General features: G+C 42.0%; 1 protein-coding gene across 5 annotated transcripts in view; it reads right to left on the bottom strand.

Moving 5' to 3' along the window:
* The window catches only part of ARIH1 (ariadne RBR E3 ubiquitin protein ligase 1), a 118,602-nt gene that overhangs the window by 24,549 nt on the left and 69,238 nt on the right, over positions 1 to 24,815 (bottom strand). For 4 of the 5 annotated variants that reach the window (XM_036348302.1, XM_036348292.1, XM_036348321.1 and 1 more), the window contains 4 exons: positions 23,974 to 24,118; positions 12,409 to 12,501; positions 11,198 to 11,253; positions 56 to 122 (listed from right to left, as the gene is read on the bottom strand). In XM_036348302.1, coding sequence (XP_036204195.1) covers positions 56 to 122; positions 11,198 to 11,253; positions 12,409 to 12,501; positions 23,974 to 24,118 — 361 coding nt within the window. The remainder of the gene's footprint in view (positions 1 to 55; positions 123 to 11,197; positions 11,254 to 12,408; positions 12,502 to 23,973; positions 24,119 to 24,815) is intronic. The other variant, XM_036348310.1, reaches the window with a different exon arrangement.

Raw genomic sequence — 24,815 nt, 5'->3', positions numbered from 1 at the left:
TTATAAAAAAATTACTCTAATTAAAAGAGAGAAACTGTTAAGAGAAATCACTTACCTCGACAAAGCTATTTGTTATTAAGTGTTGATACTTTAATTTAACCTTTGAATCTGTGATCAGGCGCCTGAAAGCAAGAATAAAAAGTTTATTAGGGAGTTTCAGCCAAGAGTATTTTCTGCATTTATAAAATAAAATTTCAATGCTAAGGCTATAAACTGCCCTAACTTGAAAATTTTAAAATGCACATAGATTATCAACAAATATAACTGCAGTAATCAAAACAATATTTTCAAAGTTTCTGTAGTTTTATTTTGATAGATGTTTTCCCCATATTTCTTACACTCTAAATATTCTATTTTTACCCAGTTTGTATTATGATCTAATGACTTACCAACTACTGCCAAATTTAGGCCCCTTTCAGGGTCTTCTGAATGACATCTTGCCTTAAACCCTAATTTCTCAGCCACCTTTCCTCAGATCCCCTCTCCAAAATCAGTGTGTGAAATATGACAAGAATATTAAGAAATTGATCCAGGTTTTGCTATAGTTTTGGGTACCTTCTTCTTTTGAGATCTCTTGGTAATTTACCAGAAATACTGACTGCAACCTGGCTTCTCTCATCCACCAAGAACACTATAATTCACAACAACTTCTAGAAATCACAGGAACCCATGAAAGTGAAGAACCCTAAAGCTTAAGTTTCATTAGTTTTAATAGTAAAAACTCTTTTAAGTGTGTTGTAAGAAAAAGGTGTTGCTGTGCCCCTCCACCCTGGGTGCACACATGATGGAGCCCTGCGGGGCTAGCCCCTTAGTGACCAGGCCTCCGGATCCAGACCCCTTTGGCAACCCAGAGCCCCCCAACACAGGGAAGTGCATTTTAAAGAAATTAAAGAAGGGACTGCACGATAGTGGTGGATTAAGTGGAAGCTACAAAGATATTCCCCAAGGACAAAACTGGAATTTCAACTAAAATATAGAAAAATCAACCTCAATAACCAACTGAAGACTAGCTGGAGAGAACACTCATAACCAAGGACTTAAAGAGGAGGCTATAACAAGACAGGTAGGAAATGCTGAGGCACAAGAGGGCACAGAAACAAACCCAAAGAGTCTGCAGCTGAAATTTGGGAGGGATATTTTAGCAGTGGGGATTCCCTGTGAGAAATCTGAGGTTTAAACACCCAGCTAGCCTTCGCAACCCAGAATACAAGAACTGAGCAAGGTGGCCACATAACATCTGGCGGTGAAAAGCACTGGGGGTTCTGTCCTGCAGGGAGAGATGGGAAACGTAGGCACCTCCTTAAAGGGCCAATGCACTCAATATGGTTTTCAGTCACTCACCTTGGGCTCTGGCAGAGGGAGGGCAGAGTGGACTAGAGCTGCGTGAGAAGAGTCTGGGATTGGTGGCTCTGGAGAGAGAGCTGAGAAGAGAGCCACCTGGAACCCCTGTGCTGAGGCATTCTCCCATGCTGCAGAAAGCACTATTCTTAGGAAAGCTTTTCCCATCAATGCAGCTTCGGGGGTTGGAGGGATGGGGAGAGAAACTCCCCCAACTATTAGAAACCCTTTGCCTACCATGTGAAGTTTACGCCCTGCTGAGTTCTGCAGCCTGAGGCTCACTAAGTGACTGAGACTAACAATCAACCGGCAGGAAGAGGCAGATCTCTGAGGGTTTGGAGTCTTTCTGTGCCTGACCTGCTTCTGGGCCTGAGGCTAAAGAGAGCAGACCTTGGTGAGCAGCTTGGTACTTTCCACATGCATCCAGCCCCAGCAGAGGGAGCCACAAGCTGTGAATCACTGATAGCTCCACACAGAGTACTCAGGGCCAGTCACAAACAGCATCTGACATTGACCTGAAACAAAGACACTCCAGAGGCCCCCAAAGCAATAATAAACCCAGTGGACAGTTTCAGACAACAACAGAACAGGATCAAATAGGCTTCACAAGCACTATATCCACAGGGAGATATTGGCAGACTGCAAGCCCTAGTGAGGTGAATTCAGCTTCTTGTGATCAGCACCTGCACAGCAGCCTGCACACTGTGTTGGGTGGGGAATGAGCCAGACTGATCATTAAGCCCACGCACAAGCAAGCCAATAGCAATCAAGACTCAATTACAACAGGGAAGGCCAATACAACATGCACAAAGGACATTATTACAGCATCCAGGTCTAGTGATCAGGGAGACTGCGCCTTTGGGTCACACAGATCACCTACTACCTAAGACAGTGATGGCGAACCTTTTGAGCTCGGCGTGTCAGCATTTTGAAAAACCCTAACTTAACTCTGGTGCCGTGTCACATATAGAAATTTTTTGATCTTTGCAACCATAGTAAAACAAAGATTTATATTTTTGATATTTATTTTATATATTTAAATGCCATTTAACAAAGAAAAATCAACCAAAAAAAATGAGTTCGCATGTCACCTCTGACATGCGTGTCATAGGTTCGCCATCACTGACCTAAGGCCACCCTAGCAAGATTGGGGGTTGTAAGCAGATCTACTTAAAATATGTAGAAATAAACCCAAACAGGCAGCCAAAATTTGGAGACAAAGAAATAAGCCCTAAATTAAGGAACTAGAAAATTCTCCAGAGACGAACTAAATGAATTGGAGATTAGCAATTTATCAGATACAGAGTTCAGAGTAATGATCATAAGGATGCTCAACAGCATGAAAAAAGACATAAAAACTACGAAAAACAACCAGTCAGAAATGAAGAATGACATAGCAGAAATAAAGAATACATGAATAGGAAAAAACAGCAAATTAGAGGAAGCTGAGGATCCCATCACTGAATTAGAAGACAGGGTAGAAAAAAATCACTCACGCAAAGAAACAAAAAGAAAAAACAATTAAAGAACAGGAGGATAGTTTAAGAGAGCTGTGGGACAGAATGAAATGTAACAGTATCAGCATCATACAGTACATTCAACAAAATCCATCAACCATTTTTGATAAAAACTCTCAGCAAAGTGGGAATAAAGGGATATTTCAATATGATGAAGGTCATATATGACAAACCTAAAGCCAACATCATACTAAATAGGCAAAACTAAAACCATTTACCCTAAGAACAGGAAAAAGACAGGAATGTCCGCCTTCACTACTCTTATTCAACATAGTACTAGAAGTGTCTGACACAGTGATCAGACAAGAAGAAGAAACAGAAGGTATGCAAATTGCAAAGGAGGAAGTAAAGCTCTCATTATTCACAGATGACATGATATTATACATAGAAAACCCTATAGCCTGTCCAGCATGGCTCAGTGGTTGAACATCAACCTATGAACCAGGAAGTCCTAGTTCAATTCCTGGTCAGGGCATATGCCTGGGTTGTGGGCTCAATCACCAGATATCATATTATACTACAAAGCCACTGCACTCGAAATAGCCTGGAAGTGGCATAAGAACAGACATATGGACCAATGGAACACAACAGAGAACCCAGAAATCGACCCAAGCCATGCTCAATTAATATTTGACAAAGGAGGCAAGAGCACACAATGGAGTCAAGACAGTCTCTTCAATAAAATAATGAGTCAAGACAGTTTTTTCAACTAAATAATACAAAAAAATGAAACTAGACCACCAACTTACACCATGCACAAGAATAAACTCAAATGGATAAAAGACTTAAATGTAAGATGTGAAACCATAAAAACCCTAGAAGAAACAATAAGCAGCAAAATCTCATACATTTCTCGTAGCAATATGTGTCCTCCTGGGGCAGAGAAAATAAACAAATGGGACTATATCAAAATAAAAAGCTTCTGCACCACAAAAGGAACTCATACAACTTAACAAAAGGAAGACAACCAATTAAAAATGAGCAAAGGACCTAAATAGGCACTTCTCCAAAGTGGATATACAGATGGCCAAGAGATATATGAAAAAATGCTCAAAGTCACTGATCATCAGAGAGATGCAATTTAAAACGACAATGAAATATCACCTCACACCTGTCAGAATGGCTATCATCAAAAAACGACAAGTGTTGGCGAGGTTGTGGAGAAAAGAGAACCCCCTTACACTGCTGGTGGGAGTGCAGCTACTATGGAAAACAGTATGGAGTTTCCTAAAGAAATTAAAAAATGTAACTCCCATTGGACTCAGTGATCCCACTTGTAGGAATATATCCTAAGAGACCCAAACAAAACAATCAGAAAGAAAGTATGCATTCCTATGTTCCGAGCAGCACAATTTACAACAGCTAAGATCTGCAAACAGCCCAAGTGCCCATCAGTAGATGAGTGGATAAAAAAAGCCATGGTACCATTTATACCATGGAATACTATGCAGCAGTAAAAAAAGAAGTACCTCTTATCTTTGAGACAGCATGGAGACACACCTGGAGAGTATTATGCTAAGTAAAATAAGCCAGTCAGGGAAAGATAAGTATCATAGGATTGCACTCATATGTGGAATCTAATGAACAAAGTAACTGATGAACAAAATAGATCCAGAGACATAGAAACATGGAACAGACTTTCAAATCTCAGAGGGAAGGTGGGGGTGGATGGTAGGATATCAACAAAAGAACTTGTATGCATATATGCATAACCCATGGACATGGACACCGACAATAGCAGTGGTCGCCAACTGGTGGTCCGTGAGGTCCAAAAGGTTGGCAACTGCTGGACAATAGGGTCGTGGAGGCCTGGGGTGAGGGATAAGGGATCAGTGGGAGAAAAAAGGGGACATATGTAATATTTTCAATAATAAAGATTAAATAAAATAACATATTCTCTGCCCAGCTGGTGTTGCTCAGTGGGTAATCATCAACCTATGAACCAGGAGGTCATGGTTCAATTTCTGGTCAGGGTACATGCCCGGTTTGTGGGCTTGATCCTCAGTGGGGGGTGTGCAAGAGGCAGCAGCTGATTAATGATACTCTCTCATCATTGCTGTTTCTCTCTCCCTCTCCCTTCCTCTCTGAAATCAATAAAAAAAAATATTAAAAAGTAAAAAAAAAATATTCTGATTTAGATAACTAGCCCTTTGAATTCTACAGTTATTTATTTAAAAGAAAATGGAAGATACATATCAATAGTATACAACTAAATAAAGGGAAAAGTAAAAATCCCTCTTTCTAATCCCCAAACCCCAGCTGATATCACTATTAAAATTCTCTTATGAATATTCTCAAAGTTTATTATACATTTACCATGCTGCATATCCAAAGAGCTGAAGAAACCCCAAAGAAGATAAACACAAAGAGAACCACATCCAGGTATATCACAGCCAAACTACTTTAAGCCCAAGACACAATAATTCTTGAAAGCAGCAAATAGAGGACAACAATATAATTAACTAGAGGCTCGGTGCACGATATTCTTGCACTCCCAGCCTGCGCCCTTTAGCAATCTGGAAGCCCTCAGGGGATATCCGACTGACAACTGAAGGGAGTGGGCCTCAACCAGCCGTGGGCAAACTACGGCCCGCGGGCCGGATCCGGCCCGTTTGAAATGAATAAAACTAAAAATAAGAAAAGACCGTACCCTTTTATGTAATGATGTTTACTTTGAATTTATATTAGTTCACACAAACACTCCATCCATGCTTTTGTTCCGGCCCTCTGGTCCAGTTTAAGAACCCATTGTGGCCCTCGAGTCAAAAAGTTTGCCCACCCCTGGCCTAAACCGTAATTGGATATCCTTAGTGCTGCTGTGGAGGCAGGAGAGGCTCCTGCCACCGCCGCTGCGGTTGCCAGCCGTCTGCCTGGCTAGTGGCTGAGCGGTGCTCCTCCTGTGGGAGCACGCTGACTAGCAGGGAGCAGCTCCTGCGTTGAGCATCTGCCCCCTGGTGGTCAGTGCGCGCTGCGCGCCATAGCAACCGGTCGTTCCGCATATTACCCTTTTATTATATAGGACTAGAGGCCCGGTGCACAAAAATTTGTGCACTTGGGGGGGAGGAGGGGTCCCTCAGCCCGGTCTGTGCCCTCTCGCAGTCTGGGACCCCACGGGAGATAACGACCTGCTGGCTTAGGCCTGCTCCCAGGTGGCAGAGGGCAGGCCCAATCCCTAGGTGCAGCCCCTGGTCGGGCTCAGAGCAGGGCCGATTGGGGAGTTGGGGCGCCGCCCCGTCATGCACAGAGCAGGGCAGATCGGGAGGTTGCGATGCCACCCTCAGTCACGCTCAGGGTAGGGCCAATTGGGGGGTTGGGGCACCGCCCCTTGTCACACTCAAGGCAGGGTCGATGGGGAGGTTGTGGCGCCACCCCTGTCACGCACAGAGCAGGGCCACTCAGGAGGTTGGGGCGCTGCCCCCTGCCACGCGCAGAGCAGGGCCCATCAGGGGGGTTGAGGCTCCATACCTTGTCACGCACAGAGCAGGGTGGATCAGGGGGTTGGGGCGCCGCCCTCTATCACCCACAGAGCAGGGCGGATCAGGGGGTTGGGGCGCCGCCACTGTCACACTCAGGGCAGGGCCGATGGGGAGGTTATGGCTCTACCCCATCACACACAGAGCAGGGCCCGTGGGGGGTGGGGGGGAGGTTGGGGCGCTGCCTTCTATCACCCACAGAGCAGGGCCGATCAGGGGGTTGGGGCGCCGCCACTCTCACACTCAGGGCAGGGCCGATGGGGAGGTTATGGCTCTACCCCGTCACACACAGAGCAGGGCGCTGCCCCATCACACACAGAGCAGGGCCGATCAGGGGGTTGGGGTGCCGCACCCTGTCACACACAGAGCCACAGGGCGATCATGGGGTTGGGGAGCTCCCCCTATCAGGCACAGAGCAGGGCTGATCAGGGGGTTGGGGCGCCTTCCCGTCACGAACAGAGCCGCAGGGCGATCAGGGGGTTTGGGCGCTGCCCCCGTCACACTGATCCCGGTGCCGGGAGGCCTTGGGGCTCTGCTGATCCTGGTGCTGGGAGGCATATTACCGTTTTACTATATAGGATAGAGGTCTGGTGCACAGGTTGGGGCCAGCTGGTTTGCCCTGAAGGGTGTCCTGGATCAGGGTAGGGGTCCCCACTGGGGTGCCTGGCCAGCCTGGGTGAGGGGATGATGGCTGTTTGTAGCTGGTCACACAGTCTTCAGGGTGGGGGTCCCCACTGGGGTGCCTGGCCAGTCAGGGTGAGGGGCTGAGGGCTGTTTTCAGGCTTGCGAGTGACTGAAGCTCCCAACCGCTCCTTTTTTTCTTTTTTTTCATTCTGGGCCAGCTTTAGCTTTGAGGCTTGGCTCCAGCTCTTAGGCCTCTGCTGCTGAAAGCAGGTTTCTGGCCTTTGTTTACCTTCTGTATTTGAAACAATGTTTCGATCCTGCCGGCTGAAGCCTGATGAACTAAAGCAGGTTTCTGGGGTTTTGTTTAGCTTCTATATTTGTAACATAGTTCTTAGAGTTGCAGCTCAGAGGCCTGCAGCGGCAGGCAGGGAACACTGGAGTCCTCTGTCACTGAAGCAAGCAAGCCTCACATTCACTTGAAGCTGCCTGGCTGCCGGCCGCCATCTTGGTTGGCAGTTAATTTGCATATTGCCCTGATTAGCCAATGGGAAGGGTAGCGGTCGTACACTAATTACCATGTTTCTCTTTTATTAGATAGGACTAGTGGTCCAGTGCACGAAATTCGTGCGGGGGGGGTGGGGGGGTGGGGGAGGTGTTCCTCAGCCCGGCCTGCACCCTCTCCAATCTGGGACCCCTCGAAGGATGTCCTACTGCTGGTTTACAGGGATCGGGCCTAAACCGGCAGTCGGACGTCCCTCTTGCAATCTGGGATGGCTGGCTCCTAACCACTCACCTACCTGCCTGATTGCCCCTAACCACTCTGCCTGCCGGCCTGCTTGCCCCCAACTGCCCCCCCACCGCCGGCCTGCTTGCCCCCAAATGCCCTCCCCTGCCAGTCTGATCACCCCAATTGCCCCCCCTGCTGGCCTGCTCACCCTCACTTTCCCTCCCCACTGGCCTGCTCACCCCCAACTACCCCCCTGCTGACCTGCTCACTCCAAACTGCCCCCCCGCTGTCCTGAGCACCTCCAACTGACCCCCACTGATGGCCTGCTTGCCCCCAACAGGCCCCCCTGCTGGTCTGCTTACCCCCAATGGCCCCGCCCCCCACCAGCCTGATCACCCACAACTTCCCACCCCTTTTGGCCTCTAACCACCTCTACCTCGGCCCCGCCACCATGGCTTAGTCCAGAACAACATCCGGAAGGTCTCCCAGTCTAATTAGCATATTACCCTCTTATTAGTATAGAGGCCTGGTGCACGGGTGGGGGCCGGCTGGTTTGCCTTGAAGGATGTCCCGGATCAGGGTGGGGATTCCCTTGGGACGTGGGGTGGCCTGGGCGAGGGGCCTGTGGTGGTTTGCAGACTGGATATGCCCCCATGGGGTGAGGGTCCCCGCTGGGGGTGTGTGGCCAGACTGGGTGAGGGGCTGAGGGCTGTTTGCAGGCTGGCCAAGCCCCCCAGTGGGGACCCTCACCCCATGAGGGTCTGGCCAGCCTGGAGTGAGGGGCTGAGGGCTGTCTGCAGGCTGGCTACACCCCCTTCAGAGTGGGGGTCCCCGCTGGGGTGCCTGGCCAGCCTGGGTAAGGGGTTGATGGCTGTTTGTAGGTGGCCACTGCCCCTGGCAACCCAGGCTCCCAGACCCTCCTTGAGCAGAGGCCACAGTGGCTGGAAGCAGATATCTGGGATTTATTTATCTTCTATAATTGAAACTTTGTAGCCTTGAGCGGAGCCCACAGCCAATCAGGGCAGGCCAGGTGGGAAGCTTGGCTTCCTCCATCACCAGGGGCAACCCAAGCCTCCTGTTCGCTCCAGCTCTGTGGCTGCCGCCATCTTGGTTGGGTTTATTTGCATCCTGATTGGTTTGTGGGCGTGGCTTGTGAGTGTAGCAGAAGTATGGTCAATTTGCATGTTTCTCTTTTATTAGATAAGATTGCTGCCTTCTTACTTCCATTGTTTAGAGTTTTCCTTTTTTGTCTTTTTAAAATTTTATTTCAGAGAGGAAGAAATGTATATTTCTACACATATACATTTATAGAAATTGCCAAACTGCATTAAAAAGTGTTTGCAAGGGTTTATACTCTTATTGTACTATATTCTCACTCACGTTACCAAATCTTTCCTCCTTACCAATATGAAATGTAAAAAGAACTTTAAAAAAAAGTTATTTTGCCCTAGCTAGTTTGGCTCAGTGGATAAAGTGTTGGCCTGCAGATCAAAGGGTTCCAGTTCGATTACGGTCAAGGGCACATACGTTAATTGCAGGCTCCTCCACCCGCCCAGGCCCTGGGTGAGGCAGGTGCACGAGGCAACCAATTGATGTGTTTCTCTCACATCCATGTTTCTTTTCTCTCTCTGTCTTTCCCTCTCTCTAAAAGATCAATGGAGAAATATCCTCAGGTGAGGATTAACAACAAAAAAGTTATTTTATCTGCCTTGGCTGGTATCCTCAGTGGTTAGAGCATTAGTGTGCACAATGAAGTGTCATGGGATCAATCCCCACCTCCAGTCAGGGAACATGCAGGAGTTAATGTGTCTCCCTCACATTGATGTTTCCTCTCTCCCTTGTTGCCCCCCACCTCCACTCTCTAAAAATCAATGGAAAAAGTACCCACAGGTAAGGATTAAAAAAAAAAAAAAGTTTACTCCAATTTTGATTTACATTTATGTAAGTAAGCATGTTAGCTATTGTTCATAACCATTTCCATTTCTTTCACTATGCAACCATTTAAATTTCTTTCATTGTGAACTTCTTTTTCATGTTCTCTCCATAGAATTTTCTTACTGATTTGTAAAAAGCCCTTATGATATTAGCCATATTCATTTTAGGTGTTGGAAATATATTTTCTCCATTTCCCATCTAGTCCCCCTCCCAAATCTATATTATAAAACCCAGTGGCCCTACTGCCATAACAACCAAGACCGGTCACCAGGAGGCTGCATGTGCAGCAAGGCATGTGTGGGTGGGTGGGGCTGCGTGCGCGGGTAGGCGGGGACTTGACTCATGGTGCAGTAGGGTCTGGGGTGCTGGGTCTTGCGCTATCTCCCGCGGGTCTGGGTCTCGCACATTTCGCGCACTGGGTCACTAGTAAAATTTTATAAAACAATAACTTTCTTAACTACATCCCACAGCCCAAACAACACTGACTCAGGAATTAACCAACTTGATTGGGACTTTACCCCAGGGTTAGGAACTATTTCTTCAAGTTTCTTTCTCCCTTTTACAAGAAGAGTAGTTAGCCACAACCTCCAGCTGCAGTGCTCTTGGTATCTGTAGCAATATTCCAGCTGAGGCCACATTCCCACTGGGTAGCACCCAGATAATGACTGAACATAGTAAGGGTATCAGGGCCTGACCATTTTTGCTTATTGAGGCATTACTCTGTGTTCAACCTATGAAATGAAGCGCCTCGCGGGGCTTCAGAAGACTCACAGCTGCATCATAATCTGAATTTCTTCCTACTGAATGCCCCCTTCCTTCTCTTTCTCCTTTAATAGGTCAGACCAGCATAAAGGTCTATCTATTCCTATTCGTTCTCCACTTTATCCTGCACAGATGCAATCCCACAGTAAATCTCTGTCTTTTAACTCTACCGTGGCATCTGCTTTCCAAAGGAACTCACTCAACTGAAACAATGACATTTCTTATTTCAAATTACAAGGTTTACTGAGATCTAACTATCATGCATTACAAAGTTTACCAGAATAGTGAGTGGGCATTAAACTAAGTTTAAAATGGGCCTTTGTACTACTACAAAGGAATGTAGATTAGAAAATCTCTTCAGACTTTCAAAATTCCGGCTCCCATAAGGGGAGGCCAGGGGATTCTCAAGGGCGGGGGGGGAAAAAGGAGACCTATGTAATACTCTTCGTAATACTTTAAGCCGGGGGTCCTCAAACTACAGCCCGCGGGCCACATGCAAATACAAATATTGTTTTTCCCGTTTTGTTTTTTTTACTTCAAAATAAGATATGTGCAGTGTGCATAGGAATTTGTTCATAGTTTTTTTTTAAACTATAGTCCGGCCTTCCAACGGTCTGAGGGACAGTGAACTGGCCCCCTGTTTAAAAAGTTTGAGGACCCCTGCTTTAAGCAATAAAACAATAATAATAATAATAATAATAATAATAATAAAAAGACAACAACAAAAAAAATTCCAGCTCCCTTAAGGTGCTCAACAAAAATTAACTTGGTTGAATCAACTAATTAGTATTTAAAATGCAGAATCTACCAAAAATACTTACATAACTGTGTTGTCATCCACTAATATATCACAACCATGAGCAGGACACGAAATTGTCTGAAAAAGATTGAAATTTAAACTGTCTTCATTCAACATTGATTGAATGCTTATAATTGCAAGGCATTCTGCTAGGTTCTAAGGATACTGGATACCTCAACATTTATAGGCTATTAATTATTCCCTTTCCATTAAAGGAAATGCATTTATATGATTGTGTTTATCATTATAAGGCAAGCATGTCAAACTCACGGCCCATGTGGCCCACAAGGAATATTTTTGTGGCTCAGCCAATGTAACAGTATGTAAGAAACCTTTTAATAAAAAATTTAGTAACTTAATGTTTACAATATCCTGTTATACATAATTATTAATAACGAGCTACAACGCTCACTAATGACTAATTACTATAATCGTGTTGCATTCATTTCGCTTACACACCTTATGCGCAGGTGCACCATTTCTCTCCACTAATACTAGCAGCGAATATTTTAGCGGCTGATTGCCATGTCATTAGTCTCATGGCGCAGTGGGGTCTGGGGTCCTGGGTCTCGCACATTTCGCGCACTGGGTCATTAGTAAAAATTAACTTGTTTGGTGTGTGCAACAGGAAACATTCCGCTTTCGGAGAACAAGAACAATAGGTTTATTTGCATATGCTTATTAATTTGTATAGTTATTCAGGGTCTGGGAAGTTAATGTTCAAGAAAAATATATTAATTTTTATTAAAATGTTCTATTTATGTTAACAATTACTCGTTTATTTCAGCCTTTGTATTCAGCATGTCTCTATAGAAATAAATCTATGTTTCTATGAAAATTGAAGCTTTTGTTTTTTTGCAGCCCACATAAACTTAAACCTTGTTTATTTGGCCCATGTTAGCCTTTGAGTTTGACGTGCATGCTATAAGGTAACTAGAATTACTGACCTGAATTGGTTTTTCAATATAAAAGTTGAAAAGCAAAAGCAAGAGGTCAGACAAAATTGTTTAAACATACATAAATGTTAATGCCCACTGAGAAAACATTACTGGATTGGATCTTTAACTCGAATGACACATTGTAAACAGAAAGAAAACCTCAATTATCTTTTTGTTGTTTTAACCTAGAAAAAGTTCTCATGCAATTCTTAATGCAGAATTCTTCACCTGTTTATATTTGTACAAGCATTTAAACCTGTAGGAAATTCAACAAAAAATAAAATGGCATCTTTACCTGTCCCATGCCTTCTTCCATTATCTTAGTGGTTAAATATTCACTCCAGCACTGCATACAAAACTTATGTCCACATTCAAGGCCAGTGAAATACTGCAACAAAAATAATACAGGGACTTTTAAAAGAGAGTATCAGAAAAAACACTATATTACATTGTGACTTAATAAGGCTCCATTAGGTCACATCTGTCATAGTGGCTAAAATGTCCAATTTGACAAGGCTCCTCAAATTAGTATCTAGGTGGTGAATCTAGACATGAACACACACTGAACACAAAACAATTAATGAGAAATGCATCTATAGTACATATTTATAATTTTTAGGAAAGACAAACAAGGTTGTATTAAATATAAGAATATGTCATGTACCAATAAGCATATGAAAAGATGCTCTAATATCCTTAGCCACCAGGGAAATGTAAATCAAAACTAAAATGAGACACCACTTCATACCTGCTAGGACAGCCATTAAAAAAAAAGATAGATAACAAGGTTAACAAGCGTGTGTAGAAATTAGAACCCTCAAACACTGCTGTGGGAACGTAAAATGGTGGAGAAACTTTGGAAAACATTCGAGCAGTTTCTCAAATTGAACATGGAATTACCATATGATCCAGCAATTCCACTCCTAGGTATATACTCAAAAGAAATGAAAACATGTTCACACCAAAACTTGTACACAAATGTTCATAGCAGCGTTATCCATAATAGCTCCAAAGTTCCAACAACCCAAATGTCCATCAACTGACAAAATGTGGAATATATCCATATAATGGAATATTACTGAGACATAAAAAGGAATAAAGTATTGACGCATAATATATAACATAAAACTTGAAAACATTATGGTAAGTAAAAGAAGCTAGTCATAAAATACCACATATTGTTTGATTCCATTTATATGAAAGGTCCAGAATGGGCAATTTCATAGGAAAAAAGTAGACTAGTGATTGCCTAGAGCTGGGGAGTTGGGAGAAAATAGGACGTGACTGTAAAAGGGTTCAGGGTTTCTTTTTGGGGGTTATAAAAATATTCTAAAATTAACTGTGGCAATGGTTGCACAAATATGACTACACTTTAAATAGGTGAACTGTATGATATGTGAATTATCTCTATAAAGCTATTATAAAAAACTAGAGGTCCGGTGCACGAAATGTGTGCATGGGGGGGGGGGGGAGTCCCTCAGCCCGACCTGCACCTTCTTCAATCCAGGACCCCTTGGGGAGATGTCCGACTGCCTCTCGCAATCTGGGACCGCTGGCTCCTAACCACTTGCCTGCCTGCCTGATCGCCCCTAACCACCTCTGCCTATATGCCTGATTGCCCCTAACTGCTCCCCTGCTGGCCTGATCATCCCTAACTGCCTCTGCCTTGCCCTGTACCCAGGATTCCCTCCTCCGGCTGGTTGCAGACACCTGGGTCAGGCTTCCCTCCTTCTGGCTGGCCACAGACGCAGGGGACCGTGAGCGGGCGGCTTCACCTGCGCCACAGCTGCTGGCGCCCGGGACCATGGGGACTGTGGGGCATGTGGCTTGTCCCTCTCCCAGGCCACAGCCCCAGCTGCTGGCGCCTGGGGCCGTGGGGCAGGCGGCTTGTCCCTGTCCTGGGCCACAACGTGGATGGTCCCCATTCCTCTCTTGCGAGCTCATTTGTGCCTGGCTGATCCCCAATTCTCTCTCCCCAGTGTTGAGTGTCTGAGCAGTTACGGCATGATGATATGAGGGCATGACAACCATTTGCATATTAGCTCTGTATTATATAGGATAAGTTAGGCCAGCTGGCATGGCTCAGTAACTAAATGTTGACCTATGGGCCAGGTGGTCACGGTTTGATTCCCGGTTGGGCCATATGCCAGGGTTGTGGGCTTGATCTCCAGTGTGGGGCGTACAGGAGGCAGTCAATCAATGGGTCTCTTCATCATTGATGTTTCTATCTCTCTCTCCCTTCCTCTCTGAAATCAGTAAAAATATTTTAAAAATATGTCACACAAATATAGAACTTAATGGAACTGCACAGAATGTAGCAAACCTAGAAAATAAATAAAATATTATGGAAACCAAAGGATTTATTCAGATAGCTAAGAAAATAGTAACATTTTGGTCTAATCATATATGATTTGAAGGTTGGCTAAATGAAGTATACTATATTCTATGATGAGATATGAATCAAGTACTTTAACATTAGAGAGTCTAGAGGAGTATATTTTTAAAAGACAAATAGTGGTTACATTATTTTAAGAATCTACACTAATAAAAGAGAAAGATGCAAATTAACCATCACTCTGCTATACCCACAAGCTATGCCCAGCAGCCAATCAGGAGCCAGTATGCAAATTAACCCAACTAAGATGGCCACGGAGCTGGAACGAGCAGGAGGCTTGGGTTGCCCCCGGTGATGGAGGAAGCCAAGCTTCCCGCCTGCCCTGGCAGGCCCTGGGCTCCGCTCAAGGCTACAAAGTTTCAATTACAGAAGATAAATAAATCCCAGATACCTGCTTCTAGGCCGCCATGGAAAAGAAGAAAAAAAAGAAAAAAAGGAGAGGCTGAGAGCTTGGGTCACTGGGGGGTGCAGCCAGCCTGAAAATAGCCATCAGCCCTCACCCAGGCTGGCCAGGCAGCCCAGTGGGATCCCCCCCCACCATGAAGGGGCTGTGGGCAGCCTGAAAACGGCCCTCAGTCCCTCACACAGGCTGGCCACACCCCCAATGGTTGAGGGTCTCCGCTGGGGGGCTTGGTCAGCCTGCAAACAGCCATCAGCCCCTCACCCAGGCTGGCCAGGCACCCCCACCCTGATCCGGGACACCCTTCAGGGCAAACTAGCCACCCCCGACCCATGCACCAGGCCTCTATCCTATATAATAAAAGGGTAATATGCAAACTGACCCTAACAGCAGAACGACTGGGAATGACTGGTCAGTATGACACATACTGACCACCAGGGGGCAGACGCTCAATGCAGGAGCTGCCCCCTGGTGGTCAGTGAGCTCCCACAGGGGGAGCTCTGCTCAGCCACAAGCTAGGCTGATGGCTGCCAGCACAGCGTTGGTGGTGGGAGGCTCTCCCGCCTCCTCAGCAGCACTAAGGATGTCTGACTGCAGCCTAGGCCTGCACCCCGCTGGCAAGTGGACATCCCCCGAGGGCTCCTGGGCTGCCAGAGGGATGTCTGACTGCCAGCTTAGGCCCAATGCCCCCCCGGGGAGCAGGCCTAAGCCAGCAGGTGGACATCCCCCCAAGGGTCCCAGACTGTGAGAGGGCACAGGCCGAACTGAGGGACCCCCGAGTGCACAAATTTTTGTGCATTGGGCCTCTAGTATTTTATAATAGTCCTAGCTGGTGTGGTTCAGTTGGTTGGGTGTCATCCCATGCACTGGTTCAATTCCCTGTCAGGGCACATGCCCAGGTGGTGGGCTCCATCCTAGGTAGGGGGCATGCAGGAGGCAGCCGAACAATGTTTTGTCACACACAGGTATAAAAAGAAAATATTTTATAATATTTGCTACTAAATTATTTTTGAATGAATAAGTAATATAGGCTCATGGTTAAAAACAATTATTTAAGAGTATGAGTTTATGTAGGAAAATAAGTGTCACTCATCTTCATCCTTGGTCCTCTCCTTCCCTACCCAAAAGTAATAGCTATTTCCAAGATCTTACAAATTCTTCCAGAGATGTTCTAATGTACACAGGTACACACAATAAGAGTACCACACTCTACTCTGCTTCTCAGTTTTAAAACATTTAATAGATTTAATGTTTTGCCTACTATGCTACTGCACTGCCTGTATGTACATCTTTGTGACCATGTGACTATCTTAGGACAAATTTGTACAAATAAAATAGCAGGTATACAATCTGATAGATTATTATCAAACTTCATTCAAGTCAACTTGGTTTCTCATACCCATGTCAACACAGTATACTTTTTAATTCCTTAATCTCTGCCACTGGAACAGGTGAAAACAAACCAACTTCATTAATTCTGATTTTAATTTCTTTAATTCTAAGTGAAGTTTAAACATGTGAAGAGCGATTTAAGGCTTTTTTCTGTGCATCCTGTTTACCTATTTTGCCCATTTTTTTCTATGATGTTTTTCTTAATGATTTAGTGGGGATTTTAACTTATTTAGAAAATAAGTATTTTCCTCCAGCTCACATTTTGTTGCCAGGCAGATCTTTATTTTGTAGCAAAACATACTTAAAAAAAATTATGGCTTCTAAATTAATTAACTTTGATATAAGGAGTTAGGTAGAAATCTAAGTTTCCACCCCATATGGCTACTGAATTGTTTCAACACCATTTATTGAATAATCCCACCTGATCTGAAATACCTCCTCTACTAGTATAATACGCTAAAATTCTCTTATTGAACATTTGAGTCTGCCCTGTTCCACTGCAATGTCTATTCTTGTACATACTTAGTAGGGCTAAATTTTCCTCCATCCCCATCAATCTGTTCTTCTTTTCCAATATTTCACCTTTCTAAATACTCAAGTCATTCTTATATTTTCCTTAGTATTTCAAGTTTTCTTTATACAGATCTTTCACATTTCTTACCAAGTTTATTCCTAGCTCTTATATTCTTTTTGTGGCTCTTACAAATGGTATTTTTTATTCCATTACATTTTCTAATTAGTTATTTGAAATATGCCTATAAAATGTCTGATGTTGCTTATATTAGATGCAAATAGTCAGAATACAAAATTAGGTATTATAGCACATTACAACAAAAAATGCCTAGAAGCAACAATGGAAGAAAATGTATTAGAGTCCTGGGACTGGGTTTACAGACGGAATGAAATGGAAAATGCAAAATATTTATCAAGTTTAAAATACGGTGGTATTCAGATTGACAATTCTAAGTCATTCACAAAACAAATGAAAGTAGATTTTTCTGCCATTTTTTTTGTGCCACCACAGCGGTGCACATGAATGTCCTGGCTGGTATAACTCAAAGACCTAGAAAAATAGCAAACAAACTGCCATCTAAGTTTGGTTTCATTGTATAATGAGAACCTCAGCATACATCATGGACCATGAAGAAGCAAGAGGAAAACACACAGGAGAGAAAATTCTGGGATTCTTTTCCATACATGCAAATAAAACATACATGCAAATAAAATGTCTCAATGGGAAAAAACAAAAAACAAGTTAAGGTAAATATTTTGTAATGAATATTCTCATCCATGAAAAAAATATCTGGGAAACAAAATAATCTATTTTCATTCCTCCCCACCAGTGAAGGAGATCTGGCACTAACTTGTTACCAGGTCACTAAAGAAGAGTACAGTGGGGCCTTGGCTTACGAGTGTTCCGACTAACGAGTTTTTCGAGATACGAGCCGTCTCTCGGCCGATTTTTTGCTTTGAGTTGCGAGCTAAAATTCGGGTTACAAGCCAGCTTCAGATACCCCACTGCTAGTTGGCGCAGCGAACGTCACAGTGAACGCCACAACATCAGCCCAGCGTCACGTGTCTCACTCCTTCACTCTAAGATTTGACATACGAGTAATTTGAGTTATGAGCTCTGTCACGGAACGAATTAAACCCGTAAGTAAAGGCCCCACTGTATTTGATTTTCAAGGTTATAATGCAGCAGTTCTCAACCTGTGGGTTGCGACCGCTTTGGCCGTCGAACGACCCTTTCACAGGGGTCGCCTAAGACCATCCTGCATATCAGATATTTACATTACGATTCGTAACAGTAGCAACATTACAGTTATGAAGCAGCAACGAAAGTAATTTTATGGTTGGGTCACAACATGAGGAACTGTATTTAAAGGGCCAGAAGGTTGAGAACCACTGTAATATAATGAGAAGGAGCATTCTGTAAAGGACAAAATACAGTATAGTAATATATCAACAATTCTAAAATGTTTTATTCATAATTTAAAAACATGCACATTCTGATGTACTTTATTATTTATTTTCAAATAAGAATCCTTAAGACAGAGATTAAAGGTCATAATGTTTACAAAGTAATGACTACAAGCAACATCTCTACCTTTGGGACTTCATACCATGGCCCATAAAAGATCAAAAGATAAAAAGGAAGCTTTTTATTATTTCAAGAATTCTTTTCAATAATTTTTTTGATTAAATAGATAAAACTAAATAAGATAAATTAGAAAAATAAATCACACATGCATGTCTAAAGATAAAGCAAAAATTAACCTGTGGTGTACAGACATACTCATTATGCTTAAGAGCTGGGTATCTACCTGTCTCATTTTCCTGCCCCCACCCCCCTCCTTGACATACTTGTTCCCTTTCTAACTTATACTTACCTACTTGGTTCTCTGGGCCTTCCCTTCCCCTGACTTAGAGGATCAGACTTCCTATTCATCAAACTTATCCCTGTTTATATCACAAATAAATGTGACCAAGAATATACTAAAAATACATGAAATATTGCCTACAACAACAATTAATGGTCCTGGAAAGACCCTGGCTGGGTAGCTCAGCTGGTTAGAGCATCATCCTGATATGCCAAGGTTGTGGGATCCATCACAGTCAGGGCACATATAATAAACAAAAAATGCATAAATAAATGGAACAAATAGATGTTTCTCTCTATCAAATCAATCAATAAATAAATTTTAAGAAATCTTAATGGTCCTAAAGAAAAAGAACTGAAGGAACAATACACACTCTTTAAAGGTTTCATTTATCTTCATCATTTTACATACACAGCAACTAATGTCAAACAGTACTAAGAACAGTAAGAATTATCTTTCCTTCATCAGAAGTTGCCCATATAATATCTAAAACTGAAACATTTTGTTTATTAAGACTGAGCAAATAATCAGAATATCAGTTCCTTTGTCTGTAAAATGGAATGCCTTAAAAGGAAAATACAGTTGGACTTAGATCACGTTTTCAGTGTACTCAGGAGAAAAAAGATTCAGAGGTGCTTGGGTGTAGTATGAAGGGTAGACTTACCCCTCTCACAGTCTTCAACTTTGTCTTTTTCTGTTTAACAAATCTTATTCTTAGAAAATACAAATTCTTTACTTCATAAAAATGATATTGAGCCCAAGCTATCTATATTTTCTAGTAAAGTGAGGGTTTCGTACAGCTAGATCTTATTGATTTGATTTAAAACAACAGTATAAAGTTCCCACTGGGGATGGGTTGGGGGGGTTATCTTAAAAAATATCCCAAAGCCTCGGGTAACTGTTTTGACCACCAAGAACAGTTAACCAAACCATCAGAAGCATTTAGTAAGAAAAAAAAAAAAAGAAAAGAAAGAGAAAACCGTTTTCATGTGGCACTTTATAAAACTGAAGTTACTTTCTAGAACAGTGGTTCTCAACCTGTGCGTCATGACCCCTTTGGGGGTCGAACGACCCTTTCACAGGGGTCGCCTAAGACCATCAGAAAACACATATATAATTACATATTGTTTTTGTGATTAATCACTATGCTTTAATTATGTTCAATTTGTAACAATGAAAATACCTGTGCTTTATTATTTATTTTCAAATAAGAATCCTTAAGACAGAGATTAAAGGTCATAACGTTTACAAAGATATTTACATTACGATTCATAACAGTAGCAAAATTACAGTTATGAAGTAGCAACGAAAATAATTTTGTGGTTGGGGGTCACCACAACATGAGGAACTATATTAAAGGGTTGCGGCATTAGGAAGGTTGAGAACCACTGTTCTAGAAGGATACAGGTATTGAAGATTTACATTAACAATAAAAGGCAAGTATCAGTGTTTGAAACGAGTAGTGGGAATGGAAACATGGGAGTAGTGCAAGTAAAGAAATCACCTAGCCAATTAAAAAAGCTGCAAAGAATCATCTCAGGGAAAATTTTGTTTCAAAATGGAAGAGATTAGAATTATCCTTTTATAGTAGTGTAAAAGCTATGAGAAGCCCAGCCATCACGGCTCAGTGGTTGAGCATCGACCTATGAACCCGGAGATCGCTGTTCAATTCCTGGTCAGGGCACATGCCTGGTTTGTGGGCTCGATCCCTGGTATGGGGTGTGCAGGAGGCAGCTGATCAGTGACTCTCTCTCATCATTGATGTTTCTATCTCCCCCTCACCCTTTCTCTCTGAAATCAATAAAAATATATTTTAAAAATAAAAACTATGAGAAAAGAAGTGCTAGTTTCATCATGATTATATTTTTCATAATGCTTGGGAGTTTCTGTAACTCAACTTACTTTCTAACCCATGTTGCTCTATTGCTTTCTTGTCCTACCACTTATATAGCCAAACTTTCTTTAAAAGAGTTTCGTTTATTGTTACTGCCTCCACATTCTTCCCCACCTTCAAGTCAATGACACCTCAGCCAATGCAGTATGGTTTTACATCTTACCACACTATTACACTACTAAAAATAACTTCCCAAGATCAGCAATAAACTTCATGTTAATTCCAAATTCACCTTGCTATTATTTTCACTGAAGCTTTTAGGACTGTTTACTATTCTTGGAAGTGTATTCTCTATTCTCTTCTCTGGCTTCTGTATTGCATGCTACATTTTCCAAACTATCAACAGCATATGTGGCTCAGAGCTATTTGCCATCCTAACTACCACACCTTCAGAGTTTAGTTCAAATGTCAATCTCTGTGTGAAGTCTTCCCTGATCCAAAATGAGGTTAGGGGTCTCTCCAACATGTTCCCACAGTATCATGCCCTATCAAATCACGTACCATTCTTTCTAATACGGCATTTTATTTATCTGCGCAGCTAACCTATATATTATCTGAGGCAGGCATTATATCTTTATTCTCCACTGTGTTTCAAACACTTAGAAATAGTGCCTGCTGTGCTGAATGAATAAATAAATAAATCAATAGGGGGTTCTCCAGTTACAAGTGTAAGCAAAATTTACACTGCAAATCTCCAGTCATGATTCTCCAGTTATAATGGCTAAGACTGTTGGACAATCTACCAAAGGCACTGAGAAAGTTACACAGAATATTTATAAGCAGATTGCTCCAGTATTAAAATTACATTTAAGATTTAAACTAAGGAGGAGGTGGTTATAATAGAGCAGAAGGGGAAATGCCAAGATAAGGAATGCTTGTATATCCTAGGACAGTGGTCAGCAAACTGCGGCTCGCAAGCCACATGTGGCTCTTTGGCCCCTTGAGTGTGGCCACGAAGTTTCAATCACACTGTATGTGCACGCCCGCATGAGGTATTCTGTGGAAGAGCCACACTCAAGGGGCCATAGTTTGCCGACCACTGACCTAGGACAAATTAGTTGGGTCTAAGTATTACCTCACAGACATTTTATAAACTGTAATCCTATATGATAAAAGGCCAATATGCAAATCGGCCAAAAGATGGAATGATCAGTCGCTATGATGCGCACTGAACACCAGGGGGCAGATGCTCAATGCAGGAGCTGGTGGTAAGTGTGCTCCCACAGAGGTAGTGCTGCTCAGCCAAAAGCCCTGAGCAGGGCTCAACAGCTGGTGATCACAGCGGTGCTGGTGGGAGCCACTCCCACCTCCACAGCAGTGCTAAGGATGTACGAATGATGGCTCCAGGACTGTGAGAGGGCACAGGACAGCCTGAGGGATCCTCCTGAGTGCAAGAATTTCATGCACTGGGCCTCTAGTCACTATATAATGTCAACTGGCAAAGAGATGTTAAAGAAAGATACCAAAATGATCAAAACATGACTTTAATGTATTTTTAATAGTAGTGCTAATTGTTTTTTGTGTTTTTTTTTATATTCAAGGTAGGTCATGATTTAAGGAGAGGGAATACATACAATTTTCAGGCTAAAAGATGTGAAAGAATATCATATTCAACCCATTTGAAAGAGAAACCTGAGCCCTGACCGGTTTGGCTCAGTGGATAGAGCGTCGGCCTGCAGACTGAAAGGTCCCAGGTTCGATTCCAGTGAAGGGCATGTACCTTGGTTGCGGGCACATCTCCAGTAGGAGATGTGCAGGAAGCAGCTGATCGATGTTTCTCTCTCATCAATGTTTCTAACTCTCTATCCCTCTCCCTTCCTCTCTGTAAAAAATCAATAAAATATATTTTTTAAAAAAAGAGAAACCTGAAATTCAATGAGATTAAATAATTTACTATCCAAAGTTAAATGCATAATGTTAGAACTATGACCAAAACTTGAGAATTTGAAAACTCAATCCCTTTATCAACTAGACGTTTTAACACATGATTTTACTATTTTTCTGAGTTCTCAATTAACTTTCTTTCCAAAAAAATTTTTTTTTATTGATTTCAGAGAGGAAGGAAGAGGGAGAGAGACACAGAAACATCATGATGAGAGAGAATCATTGATTAGCTGTCTCTTGCATGCTCCCTACTGGGGATCGAGCTCACAACCCAAGCATGTGCCCTGATCAGGGAATTGAACCATGACCTCCTGGTTCATAGGTCAATGCTCAACCACTGAACCATGAGAGCTAGGCTCAATTAACTTTCTTTTAAAACCTCTTTTCTAAGTACCTGTACATGCGAAACAATTCGTTCCCTTCAAATAGACCTCTTTAAAGATACACAGATAAAACTCTATAGTAATTATTAGAAAGAGCTGCTTAAATTAAAGCAGAGAATATAAACAGGATAGTTTTAATTACTGTAGAATTAAATTATTTCTCAGATATCTTCAAACATTTTTTTTTGTTTTGTTATCAATGCTTTATTGTTATCAACAAAATTGAAATTCTCTGGCACATAAAGCAATTATTTCTACAAAAAGAAAGCCTACAAATCTTGATAATTTATATAAATAACAGCTTCTCAGATATCTTTGAACATCTTAAGAGGTAAATTCCAAGTCGCTGAATACATCTATACCACAAATATAATTTTCCTATGGTTATTAATAAAGTAAGGCCTTCATAGAAAGATGATGTTTATTTAAGCCTAAAACTTCTTTACTAGACACACTAGTTAATCATCTAAATTCAACAGATTTTAAGAGGGGTATTTTTAGTTAAAAGGAACATCAACTAATTAGTACTACTATTTGCTTTAACTGACAGCACTTGCTGTTTTTAAGAAACTCCATTAGTATAGATCTATATAAGTGAAAATCTTTTTGTTACCTGCAACCTAGGTACCTGCAACGATACGTGCCCTTGACCGGAATCAAACCTGGGACCCTTCAGTGACAGACCCAAACTGACTAGGGCATGAAAATCTTTTGTTATGAAGAATCCTGAAAGCTCCCTAGTGAAACAGTATTAGAGACATTTTATAAGTGTTTTGTATATATAGTTTAAAATTTTTAATTTTAAATCTCTTTTTAATTTGCATGAAAAATAATTCTACTCACTGCCTACCTATTACATAATTCTCCTGTGGTGGTAAAATAAGCTCAGAAAAGATTCAGATGTGTAATGAAAACTTGGGTAAACTGCTGCTTAAAAAAACAAATAGGGGAGAAGAGGACTATAGAACAGGGTCTTCTTCTTTCTCTTCCTTTCTTTATCCTTTATATTTTTATAGGTTACTGCTTTATACAATCCCAGACTCCCAGATCTTCCTCCTTTGTTTAAGTAATAAAAGATGATTTACCCTCTGAAATAGAGTCAGTGCTAGCCTTAAACTACCAGATACTCACCGAGTTAGGGTAGTTCAAGTAGCAGATCTGACAAGGCATATCCTGTGCTGATGACCTTGTATTCATCTGGCGTGTTCGAGACTTTTTACTTGGATTAATTACATGACACTCAGCAAAGAGCTTCTCCAGGTTTCCATCAAAGTACCTGCATTATTTAAACAGAAAGGATGAGAGCCCAGCAATAGCACACTGTTAGAGCGAGCTCTCCAAAAACCTGATTTTCTATAGGGATAAGCAATGAACTGAATTAAAATAAACCAAGATTATAACTTTTTTTGTTCAGAGGAAATGAGTTATATAGCTCAAATTGTAGCAAATGGAAGTATACAAGTATGAAAGCAGGTTGAGTTTTTGTTGCTATTTTGATATTTTTATTTTGCTTTTATCCTGAGAAGTTAAACTATTAGTATTTTAATAGTACTATAATTAAAACTTAGGGAGGAAAGTTGTACTATCTCTAGTGATGCCTTATGCATAGTAATGCTATTTTAAAAGGCGAGACCGTATTATTTACAAATAAATTCTTTTCATTAAAATTTGTTATACCAGTTTAAATATAGTATTAGTAAGTAAACCTCCAAGTGCACCTCCACCTCCAAAATATTTAAAAAATGAAATTACATGACTCATTTACAAAACAAACTTGCTTTCTGAATATTCCTTGAAATACTTTTAATTTACTAGGAAAAGGGGAGAAAAAAAGCACAAAAAGTTATACCTTAAAATATTTTTATATTAAATAGTCTATATATTAGGTTTTCATAAAATACATATCTATATATACATTATGTAGTTCACTATTTAATATGTCAAGAAACATGACATGCTAAATACTACCTCTA

The sequence above is a fragment of the Myotis myotis genome, unplaced genomic scaffold (assembly GCF_014108235.1).
Source record: "Myotis myotis isolate mMyoMyo1 unplaced genomic scaffold, mMyoMyo1.p scaffold_m19_p_1, whole genome shotgun sequence".
In the NCBI taxonomy this organism is placed as follows: domain Eukaryota; kingdom Metazoa; phylum Chordata; class Mammalia; order Chiroptera; family Vespertilionidae; genus Myotis; species Myotis myotis.
Note: the sequence above shows the minus strand (reverse complement) of the source record. Positions and strands in the feature narration are given on the sequence as shown.